General features: G+C 38.3%; 1 protein-coding gene across 2 annotated transcripts in view; it reads right to left on the bottom strand.

Moving 5' to 3' along the window:
• The window catches only part of ASH1L (ASH1 like histone lysine methyltransferase), a 244,442-nt gene that overhangs the window by 2,974 nt on the left and 222,718 nt on the right, over window positions 1-18,750 (bottom strand). For both annotated transcript variants that reach the window (XM_027871093.1, XM_027871092.1), the window contains exons 16-26: window positions 13,990-14,147; window positions 12,689-12,841; window positions 9,985-10,039; window positions 9,765-9,897; window positions 8,353-8,601; window positions 7,156-7,242; window positions 5,768-5,858; window positions 3,333-3,471; window positions 3,025-3,197; window positions 2,129-2,295; window positions 946-986 (exon numbers count right to left, since the gene is read on the bottom strand). In XM_027871093.1, the coding sequence (XP_027726894.1) occupies window positions 946-986; window positions 2,129-2,295; window positions 3,025-3,197; window positions 3,333-3,471; window positions 5,768-5,858; window positions 7,156-7,242; window positions 8,353-8,601; window positions 9,765-9,897; window positions 9,985-10,039; window positions 12,689-12,841; window positions 13,990-14,147 (1,446 nt within the window). The remainder of the gene's footprint in view (window positions 1-945; window positions 987-2,128; window positions 2,296-3,024; window positions 3,198-3,332; window positions 3,472-5,767; window positions 5,859-7,155; window positions 7,243-8,352; window positions 8,602-9,764; window positions 9,898-9,984; window positions 10,040-12,688; window positions 12,842-13,989; window positions 14,148-18,750) is intronic.

Raw genomic sequence — 18,750 nt, 5'->3', positions numbered from 1 at the left:
GTTCCTGACTTGATGTGATATGTTGAGCAATTTACTGACGTTCTCTGGACCTTGGTTTCCTATTTATAATATTGGAAGAATTCATCCCTAGAAGGCATAGGGAGATTAGAGACACTAAAGAATACAACAAAAACCCAGAATAGTGGTGGGGCAGTTTATTTCACTATCCCGAGTCAATTAAACACAATTTTACCATATCAACAACCTAACAATAAAGATAATTTATAATGTGTTTTTAATTTTTCCAAAGCATTTTAATCCTGATCAACCCTGTAAGATAGGTAAATAGATAATACTATACCCATTTGACATTAAGAAAAAACTAAGATACAGAAAAATTACAAAGCTTGCCTAACAACGGGTTGCTCAACTTCCAGTACCATCTCCTCCCCTCTGGACAATTCAGCAAAAAGCAAATAATAAATACGTACATGCAAAGTACTCTAGTAAGCACTACGGTTATGTACAAGGGTGAAATATGACACAGTTCTTGTTCTTAGTGTGGAATCTAATATAGGGGATGAGGTATGTACACAAATAATAAATAATAAGGAAGTATAAAGGAGGATGTACAAGAGATTGTTATATTTTCAACATAATGTGGGCAACAAAACTCATCCCTGCCTACCTAAAACTCCTGTCCTTCAGGGTCCTACTTTTTCCTGACACGAGAGGCATCCACATTGGTACACTAAGGGCAGTGGAGAAGGTTTATGGGCATAAATGGAAACTATTCTAAGTCTATTTGGATTCCTAACCCAGTCTCTTCTGCCATCTCCAAACGATCTTGACTATGACACCTCCTTTGTTTTAAATCTCCTCTTTGATAGCATTGGCTGGGCTACCTTCACAAAGGATCCCAATCCCTCATGAGGTAGTCCTAATATTCCTCTTTTAAGCTCTCAGTTCATCTCCTTGGATCCTTTCCTTCTTTGGGCGACTCACCTTCCTCCATTCCTCTTGTAGTTGTCTGGAACATAATGAGGCTGTGGCAAAAAAGAAGTAAGAGGTGAGAAGCATGTAGAAACTGGCAAACTGACTGAGAAGACCTGGTCCCAATTCAAGGTGAGGAGAGAAAGGAATGTAGGGAGGAGAGAAAGAGAATGAGATAAGAGGCCTGGCTCTCTTCATTTTCTAATGGGTTAATGTCTTTCTGAAAGGCAGAATGGTCTACTGCAGAGGCTGGCAAACTTGTTTGGCCTTCTGCTGCCTACTTTTGTACTATCCATAAACTAAGAATAGTTTTTATGCTACAAAAACAGGCAGCAGTAGTTTGCTGGCCTCTGGTCTAGTAGATAAAGAGTTGGCCTTAAAGCCAGAAAGAGCTACCTGGAGTCTGGTTCTAGCTCTAATGTCTACTGGCTCTGTTACCCTGGTCAAGTCACAACCTCTCAGTACTCTAGGCAGTTCTCTAAGACTTAGGCTGCAGAGAAGAGGCCAACCTACATTGGAAGAGGGAGTTTTCTCATTTAGGAGTTGCCTGTATCAATGAAATCACAGGCCCAGTCCTTATCCCTGGATCTCCTATGTCTTACCCTTGACAGGTAAGAAGGGAGTCAGTGTGCTCCAAGGCACTGAATAAAAGACTGGAAACCAGGAACTTTTGGGACCAGCTCTCAGTCTTTTCTACTGATGGGCCCCAGTATCCTTCTGAAACTGGGGACACTTATTTTCTACTCTACTTATATCTTCTGGTTGTTAGGTTGTCTCTCCCCCCTGCAATCCCCAATTAGTCCTGGGTGAAGGAATGAGATTATTTTCCCTCCTGTTCTCTCACTGATGACGTGGATTCTCAGGCAATGGAAAAGGATGGGTAGAAAATGAATTTGGAAATAATGACAACTTAATTTTATTATAATCTAAGAATAGACTATATTGCTCACATAGGCATATGTGAAGTAAATATAATTACAGTTATCCTCTTTAATATATATGGATGAGGTTTTTGGGAAAACCTTGTTGTAAACTAATTTTGTAGCATCTCCTTTGCCTGAGATAACTTAAGTATAGTCCTGGTCTAAAATCAGGAGATAAATGAGATGCCTGTTCAAAGATTGCCATACCTGTAATTCCATGTGGAAACTACTATGGCCTAACACTCAGTGGAATGGGAAGGAGGTAGGCTTACTGAGAAATCTCTCTTGGGAGTGAGCTTCTTGGGGAAGTGATCGAAGGCATAGGGCTTGGTGCAGACAGGGTAGCGGTTCCGGTGAATCTTGTAGAACAGGTGGGCTGATTTATCAAGTCGGTAGTCACAGATGTATACGTCCTGTTCCTTCACTCCTTTGGGCCTCCCTGAAATCCCAGACACTGTCAGAGATCCAATCTACATCACCCTCCCTTATTCCACATTGCTCAGAAATCCCAAACACCACCTGGATGATAGGTAGCATAGTCAGTCCCTTAAGTAGGTAGCCATTACTGTTCAATAGTTCCCAGGGTCAGATGACACAATAGGAACTAGGGGGAAAAAAGATACCAGAATATACAAAAAGTAAATGAGGGATAAGGGGTTAAGGATATTTTGGGTAGGAAAGGAACCAGGAATAGTGATTATTTAGGGGAAAAGGCAGGAGGGAGCCAATATGAAGAAAAAGGGTTACAAGACAAGAATTATAGACATAAAATAGGGCAGAATCTAGGAAGTGGGTTTAGTTTTCATAAAATGAGTAACAGATGTCAGTGCCTCAGAGCTCTATGGAGTTGTATGAATTGGGCTGTATTCTCTGCCTCTTGGGATGTCCTTGTTTTCTGTCCCCTTGTCTTTGCCTTTAGGATATTCTGAGTAACAGACAAGAAGAACAGGCTTCTTTAGTAGTTCTATTTGGTGGTGATATGTTTAAGAAGCAGTACTAGGTAAGGAGGAAGAGAAAGTAGCAGAGAGCTCATTTTAACTTTCCAGATGTCTTTAGAGAATCCTTAATAGAGGACACACAGAAAACATTTAATGGGGTAGACTGGAGAGAATCTGAGTCAAGGAAGGGGTGAAGCCTGGATGATATTAGCTTAACCTCAAGTACTTACCTTTACAGTATGTGTACAGGTCCAAAACGCAACAGGTCCCCACCACAGCCTCCAAAGGAATGATTTCATATAGTGGCACTCGAAACAGCTCATTGTGATAAAATCGTCGTGATGGGGAGTGGTGGGTTTCATGGGGACGAAAATAATGATGACCAAAGGCAAACCGCTCCTCTCTGGGGTACAGAGTGATGTGCAGGAAAGAGAAAGAGAAATCTGGTTGATGGCTTGAAGCAAAAGCCTAGCAAAAATTCAGCTCTGTGCCTCGTTATTATGCAGAAATGGTTCATGAATGGGACCTACGAACATACTTTTCATTTTTCCAAAGCTTCTCAATGCGGAAGATGTCAAGTTTTTCTCGGTTGATGTGAGATAATAATCGATAAGACTGACGGACTGGGTGGCCATCAGGGGTTCGCCGACTGTCTCGCATCAGGTACACGCAGTCACCTGCGAAGTAAAAGAAGAATACATACAACTTCAGATGATATGAAAAAAACTTCACTAGACTCTCCCATGCTACTGTCCTACATCTCTCCTCCCTTTCTCAAACTCCTTGAAAAAACTGTCTACCTTCACTGCCTCTGTTTCTTCTCTCATGCTCTTTGCATATGTCTTGTAACTTATCTGACCATTCCTTCTCAGTCTCCTTTGCTGGCTCATAATTCACATCATGTGAATTGTCTAACTGTAGGTTCTGGACTAGGCATGCTTTTCTACTCCATCTCTATACTCTTTCTTTGTAACTTCAACAGAACCCAAAGGTTTAGCTATCATTTCTATGCAGCTGTCTCCCAGATCTACCTATCTAGCCCATCTGTCCTTTGAGCTTCAGACCTGTGTCACTAATTGCCTATTGGCTATTTCAAACTAGATGCCCCAGAGACATCTTAAACTCAGCGTGTCTAAAACTGAACTCATTATCTTTTCCCCTAAACCCTCTCCTCTTCCAAACTGACTTATTTATGGGTAAAGATACCATTATCCCTCCAGTGTCTCAGGTTTGTAATCTCAGCATTATCCTTGATTTCACACTCTCCTTCATTTAACAAATGTAATCAGTTGCCAAATCTCTAACTTAACATCTTTTACATATGACTCCTTCTCTTCACTCACAGAGCTACCTTTTTTTTTTAAAGATAAAAGCTTTACTCAACAATCAAGATCTTCTTTACACTAATCATCTCTTACTGACAAGATTTCTAATATTCCTGCCAAATGCTACTCAACTCAAATAACAGTCATTGTTAGGCACAAATATTTCAGATTTCACTTAATGTCAATTTTTATAAAACTGAATTTACTGCTATAAGCAGTTACTATAACTAAAAAATCTGTGGAATAGTTTTCACTTATTAATTAGTACAAGTTATCTTTTACTTAAATAAAAGGTTAGAAACATTTTTGGTTTTAATATAAATTTCCATCTGAGAATAAATGGCCAGGCACTATACATGTTTAAGTAATATCACTGAAAGTACACTGGCACAATTATTGCCACAGCTACCATTTTAATTCAGAGCTTTATCACCTCTCCCCTAGATTATTATAAGTCTCCTAGTCTCATTGTCTCAAATCTCTCATCACTACAGTTCATTTAACACACTCTTGCCAAAGTAATTTTGATTAAGCACAGACAATGCTTATGAACAAAACACACATACAGTCACACACACACTCACACTCTTTATATTTATATTGTATCTATTTTTATATGTATGTACTTTCTCCCCCATTAGATTAAAAGCTCATTGTAAGGATAATAGCTAGCTAGTACTTATATAGTGCTTTGAAGTATGCAAAGTATTTTAAAAATATTATTTCATTTTAATCTCAGAACAAATCCAGAGAAGAAGATGCTATTATTATCATCCCCATTTTGCAGATTAGGGAACTGAGACAGATGAAGTTCAGTGACTTTCCTAGGTCACACAGCTATTAAATGTCTGAGGTCACATTTGAACTCAAGTCTTCCTGATTCCAAGTCTAGTTCTCTATCCATTGTGCCACCGAACTGCCAAAATTTTACCTATGTATCTCATTTGATCCTCACGACAGCTCTGTGAGATAGGTGATATTATTATCTTTATTTTACAAACAAGGAAACAGCCTGCGAGAGGCTGAATGACTTGTTCATGGTCACAGAGTTACTAAGTATCTGAGGCAGGAATCAAACTTAGGTCTTCCTGACTCTAAGTCAGGAGCCATCCAGCTGTCCCAAATTAATTCTAGTATCACCACTGCCAAGCACTGTACCTGGCACACAGTGAGTGCTTAATAAATATTTGTTGGTTGACTTTTTTTCACTGGCATTTGTTAAGCACCCATGTTAAACGGCATGAATCCAGTGCCCTACATGAGCTTATACTCAGAGAGTATAACATAGATGAAATCTAAACGGGGCGGGGGAGGGGGGGTAAAAGTCCTAGAAATTGTTTTGAGAATGCTAAAGCTCAGAGCTGCAGTGTCTAAATAGTATTTTTGTAGTGGTGAAAATCAATTGCACGTCATGGGAATGGAGTAAATTATCTCCATTTCCTGGACTCATTTTTCTTTGCCTCTCAGATTTAAGGTCTTTTTTTGTTTTAAAATGGGGACAAATTGTTTTTTTATGTTGGAAAGAGTGAGCTGAAACATGTGAATTCGATGAAAAAAGCTATAAACACTATTATGAAAGCTTAGATGAACAGACAACTCCATAAATATTAGAAGCTTCTCAGGATAGGGCCAGGTCCCATACATGTACCTTGACGTAGTAGCAGGTCATCCCGGAGCAGACAGATGAAGTAGACACAGCCAGGCTGGGCATAGTGCGGCCGAGGTATCATGGGTACCTCCTGGGGAGAAGAGAAATCCAAAATGTGAAGGCTGGGATTCTGATCTACCTACCTACTAAGTTCCACTAAAGAGAGGTAAGAAACTAAGATTTGTACTCCCTGCCTACCAAACATTTAAGCTCAGTTATAGTAATCCATTAGGGGTTGACTAAGAGAATTTTCAAACTCACTTTTGAAAAGTGAACTTCTGAGGAAAGATTAAAGCATGGATTTAGCTTGGAAGAAAGGCTGAAGATAGATCTAACAAGTCTATGTCTCAAAGGGACATATTAAGCAAGTGGTAGCCACTTGTTCTCTCTTTGAAACAAGAAGAAATAAGATAGGTATAGAAGGTACTGAGACTACAAATGAGCTTTTTCTACTGTCAGGTATGGAATTAAATAAAGGAAAGGGTAGCATCTCCTTTCTTGGAGGTATTTTAGAATAGGAAATTCTCTAATATATGTGGATTGTAGAAAAGCTGTTTGAAAGCAGGAGATGACTTAAACATTAAAATTCCTGCTATGAAAATCCCAGAAGCCTTAGGTGTTCAGTCTTTATCCAAGGCAATAGAACCTTTTTTCAGGGACCAATAGAAATGGAAAGGATCCTGTTGTGGCAGAATGTGGTTAGAGACTGAATGAATGAACGCTGAAAAATATGAGCAGCCCTCATGCCATCTCCAGGGTGCTTAGGTATAACCCTGAAACTCGAAGTTTTGAAAGTTCTAAGTATTCTTGTTCCCTAACAAATTTCACTATAGAATAGGCAATGGTAACTGAGTGTTAAAATTCAGACTATCAAGCTGTTAATGAAGCTGTGCTCTGTGGTTGGTTATATGACAATACAGTATCATCAATACCAAACTTCAAGATTAACTGTGGTACATCAAAAGCAAATTATCCCTGTTATCCAGTACACTTACGGAGCCCTATTCTTATTTGAGGGAATGCAAGATTATTTTAACAAGTCTAAGCAAAACATAATGGCAAAGGTAAATTTGCTGGAAAAATCATTAAATGTAATTATTAATAAAATATGAATGATTTTAGATTATTTACTGCTTTAGGTTACTCAAGGTATTGCTCTCCTGTCTCTTCATACAGATAGTTATTTGTAACTATTACCTTTTTTCCAAAGACCTCTTAAGTATTTTCTCTCTCTGAATACATTTCTAAGCAATGGAGAAGTGGGATTATCATACTGCACAAATGAGGCCCAGGAATTTAAAAGCATAGTAGGGGTGAAGACGAGATAAGGTCATATACGTCACATCCCTTGCTAGAAGGTCACAGAATACTGAAATAAGGTTGCTTACCCTGTCCACAGGCCTTGGATCACATTGTTCACACAGGTAGTGCTCCACATCTGAGTTCACTCCCATGCAATCACAGTGCTGCCACACCTGCAGAGAAATGCTGAAATTAGTGAAGAAGGGTCTCAGATTTGTTGAGCAAAGCCCTGGCAACAGAGCCAACCAGGCCTAGCATCTTAGGATTCTTTCTTCCTGTTTGGTAGTAGCAAGAACATTCATTAAGACAGTCAAAAAAAACAAAACAAAAAAACGTACCCAGGAATTAAGGGAATGAGCTGGGGAGATAGAAGCAGAGTGGCACACACTGAAAGAATGAAAGCATGAAAATATTTAATATAAAGGTATAAATTTAATATAAAGGTATAAATGCATAAGAACAAGTCAGATTTCTAGAGTACTTTAAAGTTTACAAAAGGCTTTCCTTACTCATAACAATCCTGCAAGATATCTGGCCCAAATATTATTATTCTCATTTTTTCCAGAAGAGGAAACTGAAGCCAAAAGAGGGTGATGACTTGTCTAAGATCACACAGCCAGTAAATACTGGAGCTAGGATTTGAATTCAGGGCTCTCCTGATTCCAGTTCTAACCATTTCCCCACCATATCATGCTACCATTGACAAGAGCCTGGTAAGTTGTAAATCTGTGCAAATAAAATGAAGGAAATAAAGAATGGAGACAAATGACTATTGTCCCAAACTACTACTATTTTGGAGAGTGGCATTTACCACTATAATTTTCTTAAGGATATGAAATAGGTAGCCATAATATCATTTATACATTTGCATACTATCTATATATGTCTCACACGTCTACACAAGTTGTTACTTGCTCTTACATATTTTTCAGGTTGAAATGTTAGTACTATTCCTCATATTTACTGATTATTCTTCCAACTTCGCTTTTAACACAAACTCACTAATCTAGTTTCCCTTCACAAAAGAGTACAGAAAGTGAAGGGTACAGAGGCATGTGTAGAAGTGCCTTGCATACAGAAGGCCTTTAGTGAATGTTTGCCGAAATGAATGGGAAAGGAGGATGAATATTGACGGATGTTGCAAAACTTTATACAGCCATAATACACAGGGAAACAACAGACTGATTTGTAGTGTATCTAAGTCAAATAAAGAGGCAGGGGTTTGTTGCTTGAAAACACACCACCTTACAGATCAGAAATTTTTCTGTCCTGAATCTTCTTACCATGCACTTGTCACACTGGATCATGAGGCCTTCATCCTTGTAGAGGCCGCAGATACAGCGGATAACATCATCATCCTTCTCGTGCCCATTTTCCTTTTCACAGACTGAAGTTTCACTGCTGTCTGCCTCACTTGCTGTTTCCCCCACAATCTCATCAATTTGAGCTGATGCCTCATGCCGTGCATTGTAGTATGCTTTGCGTAGTCGACATACATCTCTCCCAATTGGGGACTTGCGCCCATAGTACTTCTAAGAGAGAGAGAAGAGAGAAACCAAGCTCAGTCTCCTTAAGTTTTGGTTTCCAGGTATGCCCAAAGTGGGAGGATGAGTTGTCCTGTCCTCCCATTTTGGTCAGGATGTCTTTGGAACAGTGCTTAGCACACTAGTAGGCACTTTGTAACTATTCACCTAAGTTGAACAGAAATGAATTGAAATGCAGCTGTAATCTTCAAAGTCATTTAGTGTACACACTTTGATTACCACGTAAATCTTACTATTCTCTGTCAGTGGTCCTAATGCTTAGTTGATTAAAAAAAAGATACATTTCAGATTGTTGACATTAAGGGACAAGATTACAACTACTTTATGAAGCTTTAAATATATGTAATGCTAATGTAAGATTTGATTCATGATAGACCCAAATCCATAAAATAATGAACCATGTAATGGGATTCTATTCTATGAAATTTTGATTAGTCGTTTCCATTACTCCTCTTTGGCCTTCAAATTTTTGTCTAATGCACAGAATGATGTTCCACGTACACAGAAAAATCTCTCTTCTACGGTTTGCCATATGATAACAATTCTTTGATCCCTTTAGATCACAGCTCTAGGCTACTTCTGCCTTTTCCAAAAGTCCGAGCAATATCACCATCTAGGAGCACAATATTTAACTTTTTTTTTTTTTTGCTTCAAGGAACTTCCCTAATTATTTTATTATTACAGATTTCCACACATTTCCCGTGTCACAGTCATTATCCCTACAACATACTGTACGGGGACTATATATCTAAGCTTTTAATACATGTCTAAGTATTCTGGAATTTCTTTATAGTGTTGGTATCAGTGTATAAGACTAACCATGATATACCAGGCTTTTTATCCTATCAGTGATATTTCTTTTGGGGGTATGACATAACTTGTGATTCACACAGAACTGGGTAATAATGAGTTGTATTAAGACAGGTTTTTATTGGGCTTATAAAGCAGTTTCTTCCCAATTACTATGCTCTATACAGATGTTCAACAAATACTGCTGAGCTACAGAATCCATACTTCTGGGTCTGCCCTACTAATCAGCAGGGAAAGCTGAAGGAAGAAGGGGCCAGTGTTTTTGGCTTAGTTACTTTCACTACAAATTCCTTTTCCATGAGCTCAAACTTAGAGATCTCAGGGACTGTACCCAGCCTCACCTCAGCATTCCGGAAGACCTTGAGCATGTCAGCATCAAACGCCTCCACTGTCTTGTAATAACCTGTCAGGATCTGCTTCTCAATGGTGATGAGATCTAAGGGGTCAGATATCTTCTCATAATAATCAGCATTCCTGGAACACAAAACCAGGGCTGTCAGTTTGGGACACCTATCTGTCCCCACATACCCTGGTTAACCCCCAGGAGAAGTGTGAACATACTTTTTCTTTGGGGGAAGGTTCAACAGTGGAGCTGCCAATGCCTGTCGGGAGGAATCTGCAAAGGAAGGCAACGTTTATTAGAAGGACTTTGTGGAAACAGTACAATTTCCTTTTGAATAAGGGGAAGACCCAGAAACTAAACGGCAGGGAAGATTCAAATTCCTTTTGGGTTCTAGACACACAAAAAATTCCAGAAAGCTTTCAATAATGTGAATTGCTGAGGCCAAAGGTTAGAAGGCATCTGCAAGTCCATGCAGGAATATGAATAAATATAGAGGTATGCTGATGCTGTCTGTTTGTGTAAAGACTAAGAAAGAGGGGGCAGCTAGGTGATGCAGTTGATAGAGTGCTGGCCCTGGAGTGAAGAGGACCTGAATTCAATTCTGGCCTCAGACACATAACACTTACTAGCTGTGTGACTCTGGGCAAATCACTTAACCCCAATTACCTTGCCCCCCCCCCCAAAAAAAAAAAGACTAAGAAAAAAATGAGTTTTAATTGCAGCATGAGGAATTTTAGTTTAACAGTAGGAAAAACTTCCTATTAAAAGTGAGAGGCAGACTATAAAGGAAGAATCTGGAGTTCCTTTCATAAGATTTCTGGAGCATGGTGAGGTCACTTTCTAAAATGGACTAGTTATATATATTGGTCAAATCCCTGAAGAAGTAGTACTGTTATAATGAAATGTAATTTATAACAAAGACTATTTCCAAGTCCTGATCGGGGGCCTGTAGTTAATAGTACTTGGTTGATATGAGAAAATCAAGTCCTTCATAATGAAAAATCTAGGACACTGAATATTTTTTGAACTGTGTGTCCATGTAACAAATAATATCTGTGTAGAAAAAAAGATATACTTTTGTTATAATATGAATTTATTTGTTAATTCATTCAATTTCTCAAAGTTCCTCCAGAGATAAAGAAAATCCACTGTTCTATCTCCAGATATGGCTTATGTCCTCAGCTACTTTCTTTCTAACCACTCTCCCAGTCTCAGATGAAGGGAACTGATGCTAAGATGGTGACATTTGTTAGGAACGTGAAAGAAGCAAAGGGGGATGCTATGTAACTTTGTACCTTAAGGCAAGCTGGCCCCCTTTTCTTTCTATTCATTTGCTTCTCTTTTGCGCCAGTGAGAGTTGGGTTATAAAAGTAGCAAAAAGGAAGGACACACAGAGGAAATAGAAGAGAAGACCTAAGTTCCTCCCAGGTTCTTTGTTCTATGTGGGAGGACAGGCAAGAAGAAGGAGAAAGGCCAATCATGAACTGCAAAAAGCAGCAATTACCCTTCCATTTCTTTTCTCCACCTCAAAACAATCATCCTCCTTGCCAGAAAAACTCAACCTAAGCTCATAAAAAACCCATCAAAATAACACACAAGGCTTCCCACTCCTTAAAGAGCCTGAAATCTGAAAGAAGATCATGGAGATGAAGATGTGCGTATGAAACCTTGAAAGCAAAATGGCAATTTGTGTTGGGGCTTTCTTTTACTGTGTGTATAGCCTATCTTTTCATTTGTTGATTTGTTGCCGCATTCTGTGAAACTATAGAAAACAAAGTAGAGGGGCCTCTATCAACTTGTGCTAGGCCCACAGTCCAAGAATGTAATTTCTAGCAACAGGTTACCTATCATAATGAAGTTCTTTTGGAGGTGGGAAGTGAATATAGATACATATAGACATAGTGAATCTTTGCTCAAAGTCCTTGCCCTCTAGGTTCCGATATGCAAGAAGAATTTTAATGAACCCAAAGTTCATATTATTACAATGTAAAAAAGAGGAAAAATCAATGAACCTTGAATCAGAAGATTCAGGTAAAAGTTCCAACTTTGCCACTTATTACCTGTGTGACAATGAGCAAGCCACTGAACCTCTCTGAGCCTCAAATGCCTCACCGGTAAAATGAGGACCCCAAAACTATCGCTGACATTAACTATATCCATTGAGAAAAGATATTCTGCCTGCCAATTGGTTAGAATGGGCAAAGTTGGAAAATATCAAATAGTTTGTCAGCATTTGGCTCAGAAAGGCTGCAGAGGGGATAGTTATACTCTACCAGGTTGTGATACAGCTATTGATGGAGGACTGTCTAAACTGAAAATTAGATCTAATGGTTAGATCTAAAAATCAGATCTAATAAGAAAACTGATGGTCTGGGACTCTATTAGGTAGAACAGAGACATATAGAGCCAACATATCATTGGTGCAAGAGAGTACATAGAATTTAGAAAAGAATATTTCTTTTTATCCTAGCAGGGCAGAAAATGATCTTGTTATGATTTAAATGGAAAAATGATGGCAATTTTTACTCTACAGAAAATGATCCTACAAAATATATTTTGTTTTTTAAAAATAGTTATTATTTATATGCATATATATGTATTTTAAGTCTATGTTAACATTTTATTGCTATCAGGTAATTATATATCAGAAAATTCTGAATTATTATACAACAATAATATCTCTAAGTGTGTACACTTCAAATATTATTTGAATACAAGTGAAAGATCTGTTTTATAAAACCTCAAAGGACTATTGTGAAGATCAAATGAGATAATGTGTGGGAAAGCACTTTGTAAACTTTATTGTGCAACAGAAATGCAAGGCATTATTATGGCAACTTTGGTTTTGAGGCAGATGATGTGAAAAAGGGAACATGATATGAAGATAAGAGGGAAAGAAACTTTTCTTGGGGATCTGGTCACCTTTGTAAGAGATGATGCTGTCACATATCTCTTTGAATATCTGGGCCAGGCGCGCTGCACGGGCCACTTCGATGTTCTCCTCGGCAGCTGCCAATCTCCTTGTCCTTACTGAGCGGGCTGTCTGCAAGGCGGAGAACTGGGTCATGAAGACATCTGGAAAGGCAAAAAAGGAGACAAATTTCATTCAGTGTTGAGCTCGAATTCCTTCCACTTATTTCACATTTCTCTTGGTTTGTTTCAGAAGATTCAGTAGCTTCAGGAGGCTTCTTTCTTTCTTTCTCTCTTTCTTTTTCTCTCTCTCTTTCTTTCTTTCTTTCCAGAATGCAAGATATACTGGAGTTTATTGGAAAGGCAAATCATGGGAGTTAACATGGATTTTAGCCACTTCGTTGATGTGAAACTTGTTAAAAGTAGAAAAACAGACTACCTTGAGGTTCTGGGCAAAGTTTTGAAAATATTTAGGACTTGCTCAGTATATTCTCTTACGTACCAGAAAGAATACTCCTCCCACTCCCCCACATTTAATGAAAATCCACCTTCTTTCCCTTCTACTCTCCCCCCTCCAAACACTGGAAAAGAAAGACAAACAAAAAACCCTTTGGAACAAATACCCATAGACAACCTCTTTTCTCAATTTTCTGGGAATATTGCAGAGTAGCTAACTGAAAAAAGTGATGTTCCCAATGAATGCTAAGTATGTTGATTAGTAATTTAAAACTGACACTAGCACTCTTAGGAAACCCAAGAAGGAACGGAAGAGAATGGTGACCCTGAACATTTTTATTCTAGTTAAATGGTTATTTGGACATGCCAGTTATTCTACATTCAGTCTATCTCAAGAACAATTCTGAACTCAGCTATGTCTGCCACTCAAGAATGACAAGACAACTATCTTCTATGTGAAAGGAAAGAAAAACAAACTTAAAAGTTGTATATTGATTTGAATGAGAAAAACAGCCTATCAACTGCTACACAAGAGCCATTCCTCCTACCCCTTCATTATATCTAGATACAATTCAGAGTCTCTCCTCTCTTAGGCAAATATTTTAGGTTATAGGGTGGTAGTGGGGAGACTGACATGAAAGGGTGCGATCCAACTCATTAAAGCATAGGCAGGTATGCTATAGGATTGTGACAGAACATTATTCACTCATGCTAATAAATGGACCTTGGTACCAACTTTTCTATCCATTTTCTAGAATCTGGTACTGACTATTCCCTTGAAGAAGTAAGCTTTATTTGAAGAAACTATGTTCTGGTCAGCCTTCTGGGACATAAATGGATCCCCACCCATGTCTCACCAGATTTGATGTTTCCATCATCTCGGCAGATACCATTCCAGCGGGTGTACAAGGAAGCCGAGTGGATATTGTCACTGGTGTGTTTTACCTCCTCTTGCTTCTGTCTGATTTTCTCCCAGTTCCGGACCAGGAATACATGATGTTTTAACACAAAGTTCCTTTGGGGAGGGAGAGGGGGCAGTTATCAGTGCACTGTGAAGCTGTTATAAAGAGGTCTGGATGTAGATAGGCTTAAAGGAGATCCATTTTTAAATTGTGGGGAATTTTCCAAAGTGTGATTGGTGAATACTGTATAGAATATACATACATTATGCTTCCTTTCCTCTTGATACCTCCATTTAAAACGAGGAATCAATTAAACATTATTCACAAAATGTCCTCATTTAGGATACTGTTTAGGAGGATATCATTGGAGAGATATAATGTGATATACCATATGCCTCCACGAAGGGGCTTTTCAAATGAAAGAGAATAAACATATAAGAAATACATGAAAACATAAAGAAACATGAAAAAGTGCTAAATCAATATAAAACTATGAGTAATGACATGATCAAAGATGGTTGGGGTTGATAAGGGTAGACGATACATATGAACAATAATCATGGAGATATATATGAACTATATAGAGACACTATGACAAAATACACAGAATTCAATTTGCTTGCAAATTTCCTAAAGAAATTTTCTGAGATTCTATTCAGTTCTCTCAAGTGTTAAAAGACTGTTTAAACACTTCTTCTCATACCTACCTGTCTCTTCTTCTCATAGCTAACTGCACAGTGCCATCTATAGAAAGTATTCCTTGAAGTTGTTTTCATGCTGAGCTTTGTACAATCCAAGGATCATAGGGACCTAGGAAATCATTTATTCACAGGAAGACCCCAGACACTATCTAGTCCAACCAGTACTTGAAAAAAAATTTTCACCTTAATAAAAGGCTAAATAACTACTTGACAAGAAATCATTTGGTCTTCACCTGAGACTCTCCAATAAGGGGGAATTTCCTATCTCCTGAAGGAGCATATTTTACCTCTGGATAGATCTAATTGTTACCTCAAGACTCAATTTACCTCTTTGTACTTTCCACCCATTGTTCTAGTTTTGCTCTAGGGAGAAGGATGCCTCTTCCACATGACAACCCTTTAAATATCTGAACATAGCTATCATGCCCCTCCTAAGTTTTCTCTTCTCTGTACTAAATATTACCAGTTTCTTAAACTGGTACTGCTATGGCATTATCTCCAGGTGCTTCACTAGCTTGTTGCTTTCCTCTTGATATTCTCCAGGGAATTGACGTCTTTTCTAAAGCATGAGCTCTAGAACTGAACACAATATTCCATATATAGTCTAACGTGGATATTATACATCTCTTAATGCAGACCACAAATATATCAGTTTTTTGGGCTGGCACATTGCTGAATTACACTGAGCTTGCATTCCACTAAAATCACCAGATCTTTCTAAGATAAACTCTAATCTTTCTTGCACATGACTAAAAAAACCCAGGTGTAAGACATTTATTACTACTAATTTTCAACTTAATAGGTTTGGCCAAATGTTTTATTTTGCAAGATCTTTTTGGATCCAATGTGTTAGCTATCCCTCCAGGTTTGTGTCATATGTAAATTTGATAAGCATATCATCTATGCCTTCTTCCAGGCCAACAATAAAAATGGTGAACAGCACAGGTCTAAGATCAGCACCTCAAAGCACATCACTGGACACTTCCTCCCAAGCTGATTACAAATGATTACAATTTGGATCCAGTCATTCAATCAGTCCTGAATTCATCTTATATTATCATCTAACTCATATCTCTTCATCTTTTCCAAAGTATAGCAAGGGAGATTGCGTCAAATGTCAAATCTAGGAAAATTATCTACAGGATGGTCCTGATTTAGCAGTCTATAAAGGAAATGAGGTTATTCTGCTATGACTGGTTCTATTTTTGAAGGATTTTATTTTATTTTTATAACACTACTACTCTTGGTTTGCTCCTTGGATTTCATTCAATCCAAACTATTTTTTCATTGTGTTTGGTATTTTCTTCTGTTTCTTCATACCTCTAGCCTCAGTTTATAGATTGGAGGCTTGTGCATGGATCAAACTGTGTGCATATACTTCTTCTAAAGTGTGTGGGGGAGGCCCTACTAGGTTCCTAGTATGAAGGCTTCTATATTGCTTGACCTTGTTTCCTTACTACAGTTCAGGATTGTGATACCTGGATGCAGGGCTGGGCCTTGTTTCTTGTGCTGCCCTGCATTGGGTGCTGCTCTGCCCTTGTCTTTAATTGTGGCAAAGGCTACCTCTACCATTACCTATAATTCTTTAAAGGTCTGTGAAAGGGGCTTAGCAATAGTATCTGCCAGTGCTTTTAATACTTGAGAACATATTTAATTTGGGATTGAGACCTGAACTTATTAAGGGCAGGTACTTTCTAGGTAGCACAGCAAAGTGTTGGCTTTGGATTTAGGAAGACCTGCATTTAAATCCTTCCTCAGAAACTTACTAGCTGAGTGACCCTAAACAAGCAACCCAACCTCTTTCAGCCTTGGTTTCCTCATCTGTAAGATGGAGAAAATAACAGCACTTAGCTCACAGGGTTGTTGTAAAGATCAAATGGAGTAACATAAGTAAAGCACTTTGCAAACAAGTGCTTACCTAAGTGCTAGTTATTAATATTGTCTTGGATATCACTTCTACGTTAGTCATTTTTGTTCTACCCCTTTCAGTACAAAGACTATTCTCAATAGAGTAAAAAGAACTGAGCAGTATTGCTTTATATTCAAAGTCCATTGGTCATATCACTGCTTTGATCCTTTTTCTTGATCAAAGGATCGAGGATCCTTTGGATAAATAAAGGATAAATAAAACTATTTTGTTTGTCCTTAATTTTCCTTGCCAGTCTCAGCTCATTGACAGCTTTACCATTTTTGATAATTTTCTTTTTAAAAAAAATTGTTCTTAATATACTTTGTTGTGACATAACCACAACTTTTCAAGAAATAATGTTCCCCTCTTCCCCCAAGTACTGTCCTTTAGAAAAAGTTAAGCCATCTTCCACAATGGCCATTGTCTTTGGACTAGATTTCGTCATCTTTTAGTACTGTTTTCACCTATCATATGGTCAAGAGTCAAGACATGATGGGCAGGCATGGATGTGCTTCCAACTATATCAGTGAAGGGCATATCCAAATCAATCTGAGTTCTTGAGTATACTGTTCTTTTGGTTCTTCTTTCTTCACTCTGCATCAGTTCACACAATTCTTCCCATGTTTCACTGTATTCATATCTTGTGGTACAATAACATTTCATTGTTCATATACTATAATCTGTTCACATATTTCCCAGTTTGTTTCTACATGTTTGCTACTGCAAAGAGTGCTGCTGTGAATGTTTGGTACACATACAGGACATCTCTGTGACTGACTTCCTGGGAGCATAAATTTCGTAGAACTATTCTACCAACAGTGAATTATTATTAGTCTGTCTTTTGGAAGGTAGCCTCTCCAACATAATTTCAACTTTTTATCATCTTGGTCAATTTGATGGGTTCGAGGTGATGTAATGTTGTTTTACTTTGCACTGATTTTATTATAAGTGATACAGAAAACACTTACTTCATATATTTGTTGATAGTATGCATTCCCTCTTCTGAAAACTGTTTATATCTTCTGACCATTTACATGCTGGGAAAATATTTGAGCTTATAAACTTATGTAAATTCCCTATAGAATTGGGATATCAGAATTTTATCAGATGTTTGCTACAAAGATTCCCCCCCCCCATCCATAATCGTTCTTCTATATGCAAAGATTCTACACATGCAAAAGACTTCTAATAGTATATGGTCAAAAACATATTGAGATACTATTCTTCTATGACCACTTGAGTGGGTCAATAAACATTTATTAAGCATCTACTATGTGCCCATATCTGTGTTAAGCACTGGGGATACAAAAAGAAACAAAAGACAGTCCTTGCCTTATGGAGCTCACAATCTAATGGAAGAGACAATAAGTAAACAAATATATAGAAACAAGCTAGATCTAAAAATAGGTGGCAGGGAGTAAGATAAAGGAATCTGGGTGGGGAAGGGGGATGATAGGCTTTATCAGGGCTTTATGAGGGCTTTTAATGCCAAACAGGATTTTTTTTTTTTTATCCTGGAGGTGACAGGGAGCTACTGGAATTTGAGTAGAGGGCTGACACCAGACCTGTGCTTCAGGAAAATCTCATTAGTGGCTGAATGTGGGAGGAGCAGGGAAAGACTCCAGGCAGACAGATCCAGCATACTATTGCAATAATCCAGGCATGAGGTGATGAGGGCCTATACTAGAGTGGTGGCAGTGTCAGAAGAGAGAAGGGAGTGTACCATGAGATTAGGCAGGAGACAGCACAGAATAAGATGGAAGTTCTGTTCCCCATTATCTTTCCTCTTCTTCCCTCAAGGGACAGACACAGCAGAAAATGGAAGGTCTTGTCAAAGGGGAAAGCTGCTCTTCTTTACACAAGAACTCTTCACATTTGGGGCAGGAAAAGGTGGACCACGCTTTTCTTTTGCATTTCTCCTGTTATGGGCTGTTCTTGTTTCCATTTTCTGGGTATGTATTTAAAAAAATCTTGGTGGGATGCCCAAAGGGCTATAAAACTGTGCATACCCTCTGACCCAGCAATCCCACTTCCAGGTCTGTATTCCAAAGAGATCACAAAAATGGGAAAAGGACCCACATGTACAAAAATATTTATAGCAGCTCT

Source organism: Vombatus ursinus, unplaced genomic scaffold, assembly GCF_900497805.2.
Source record: "Vombatus ursinus unplaced genomic scaffold, bare-nosed wombat genome assembly UNPS02014798.1, whole genome shotgun sequence".
NCBI classification, from domain to species: domain Eukaryota; kingdom Metazoa; phylum Chordata; class Mammalia; order Diprotodontia; family Vombatidae; genus Vombatus; species Vombatus ursinus.
The sequence above is the reverse complement of the archived record's forward strand: the minus strand, read 5'-3'. Positions and strand labels throughout refer to the sequence as shown.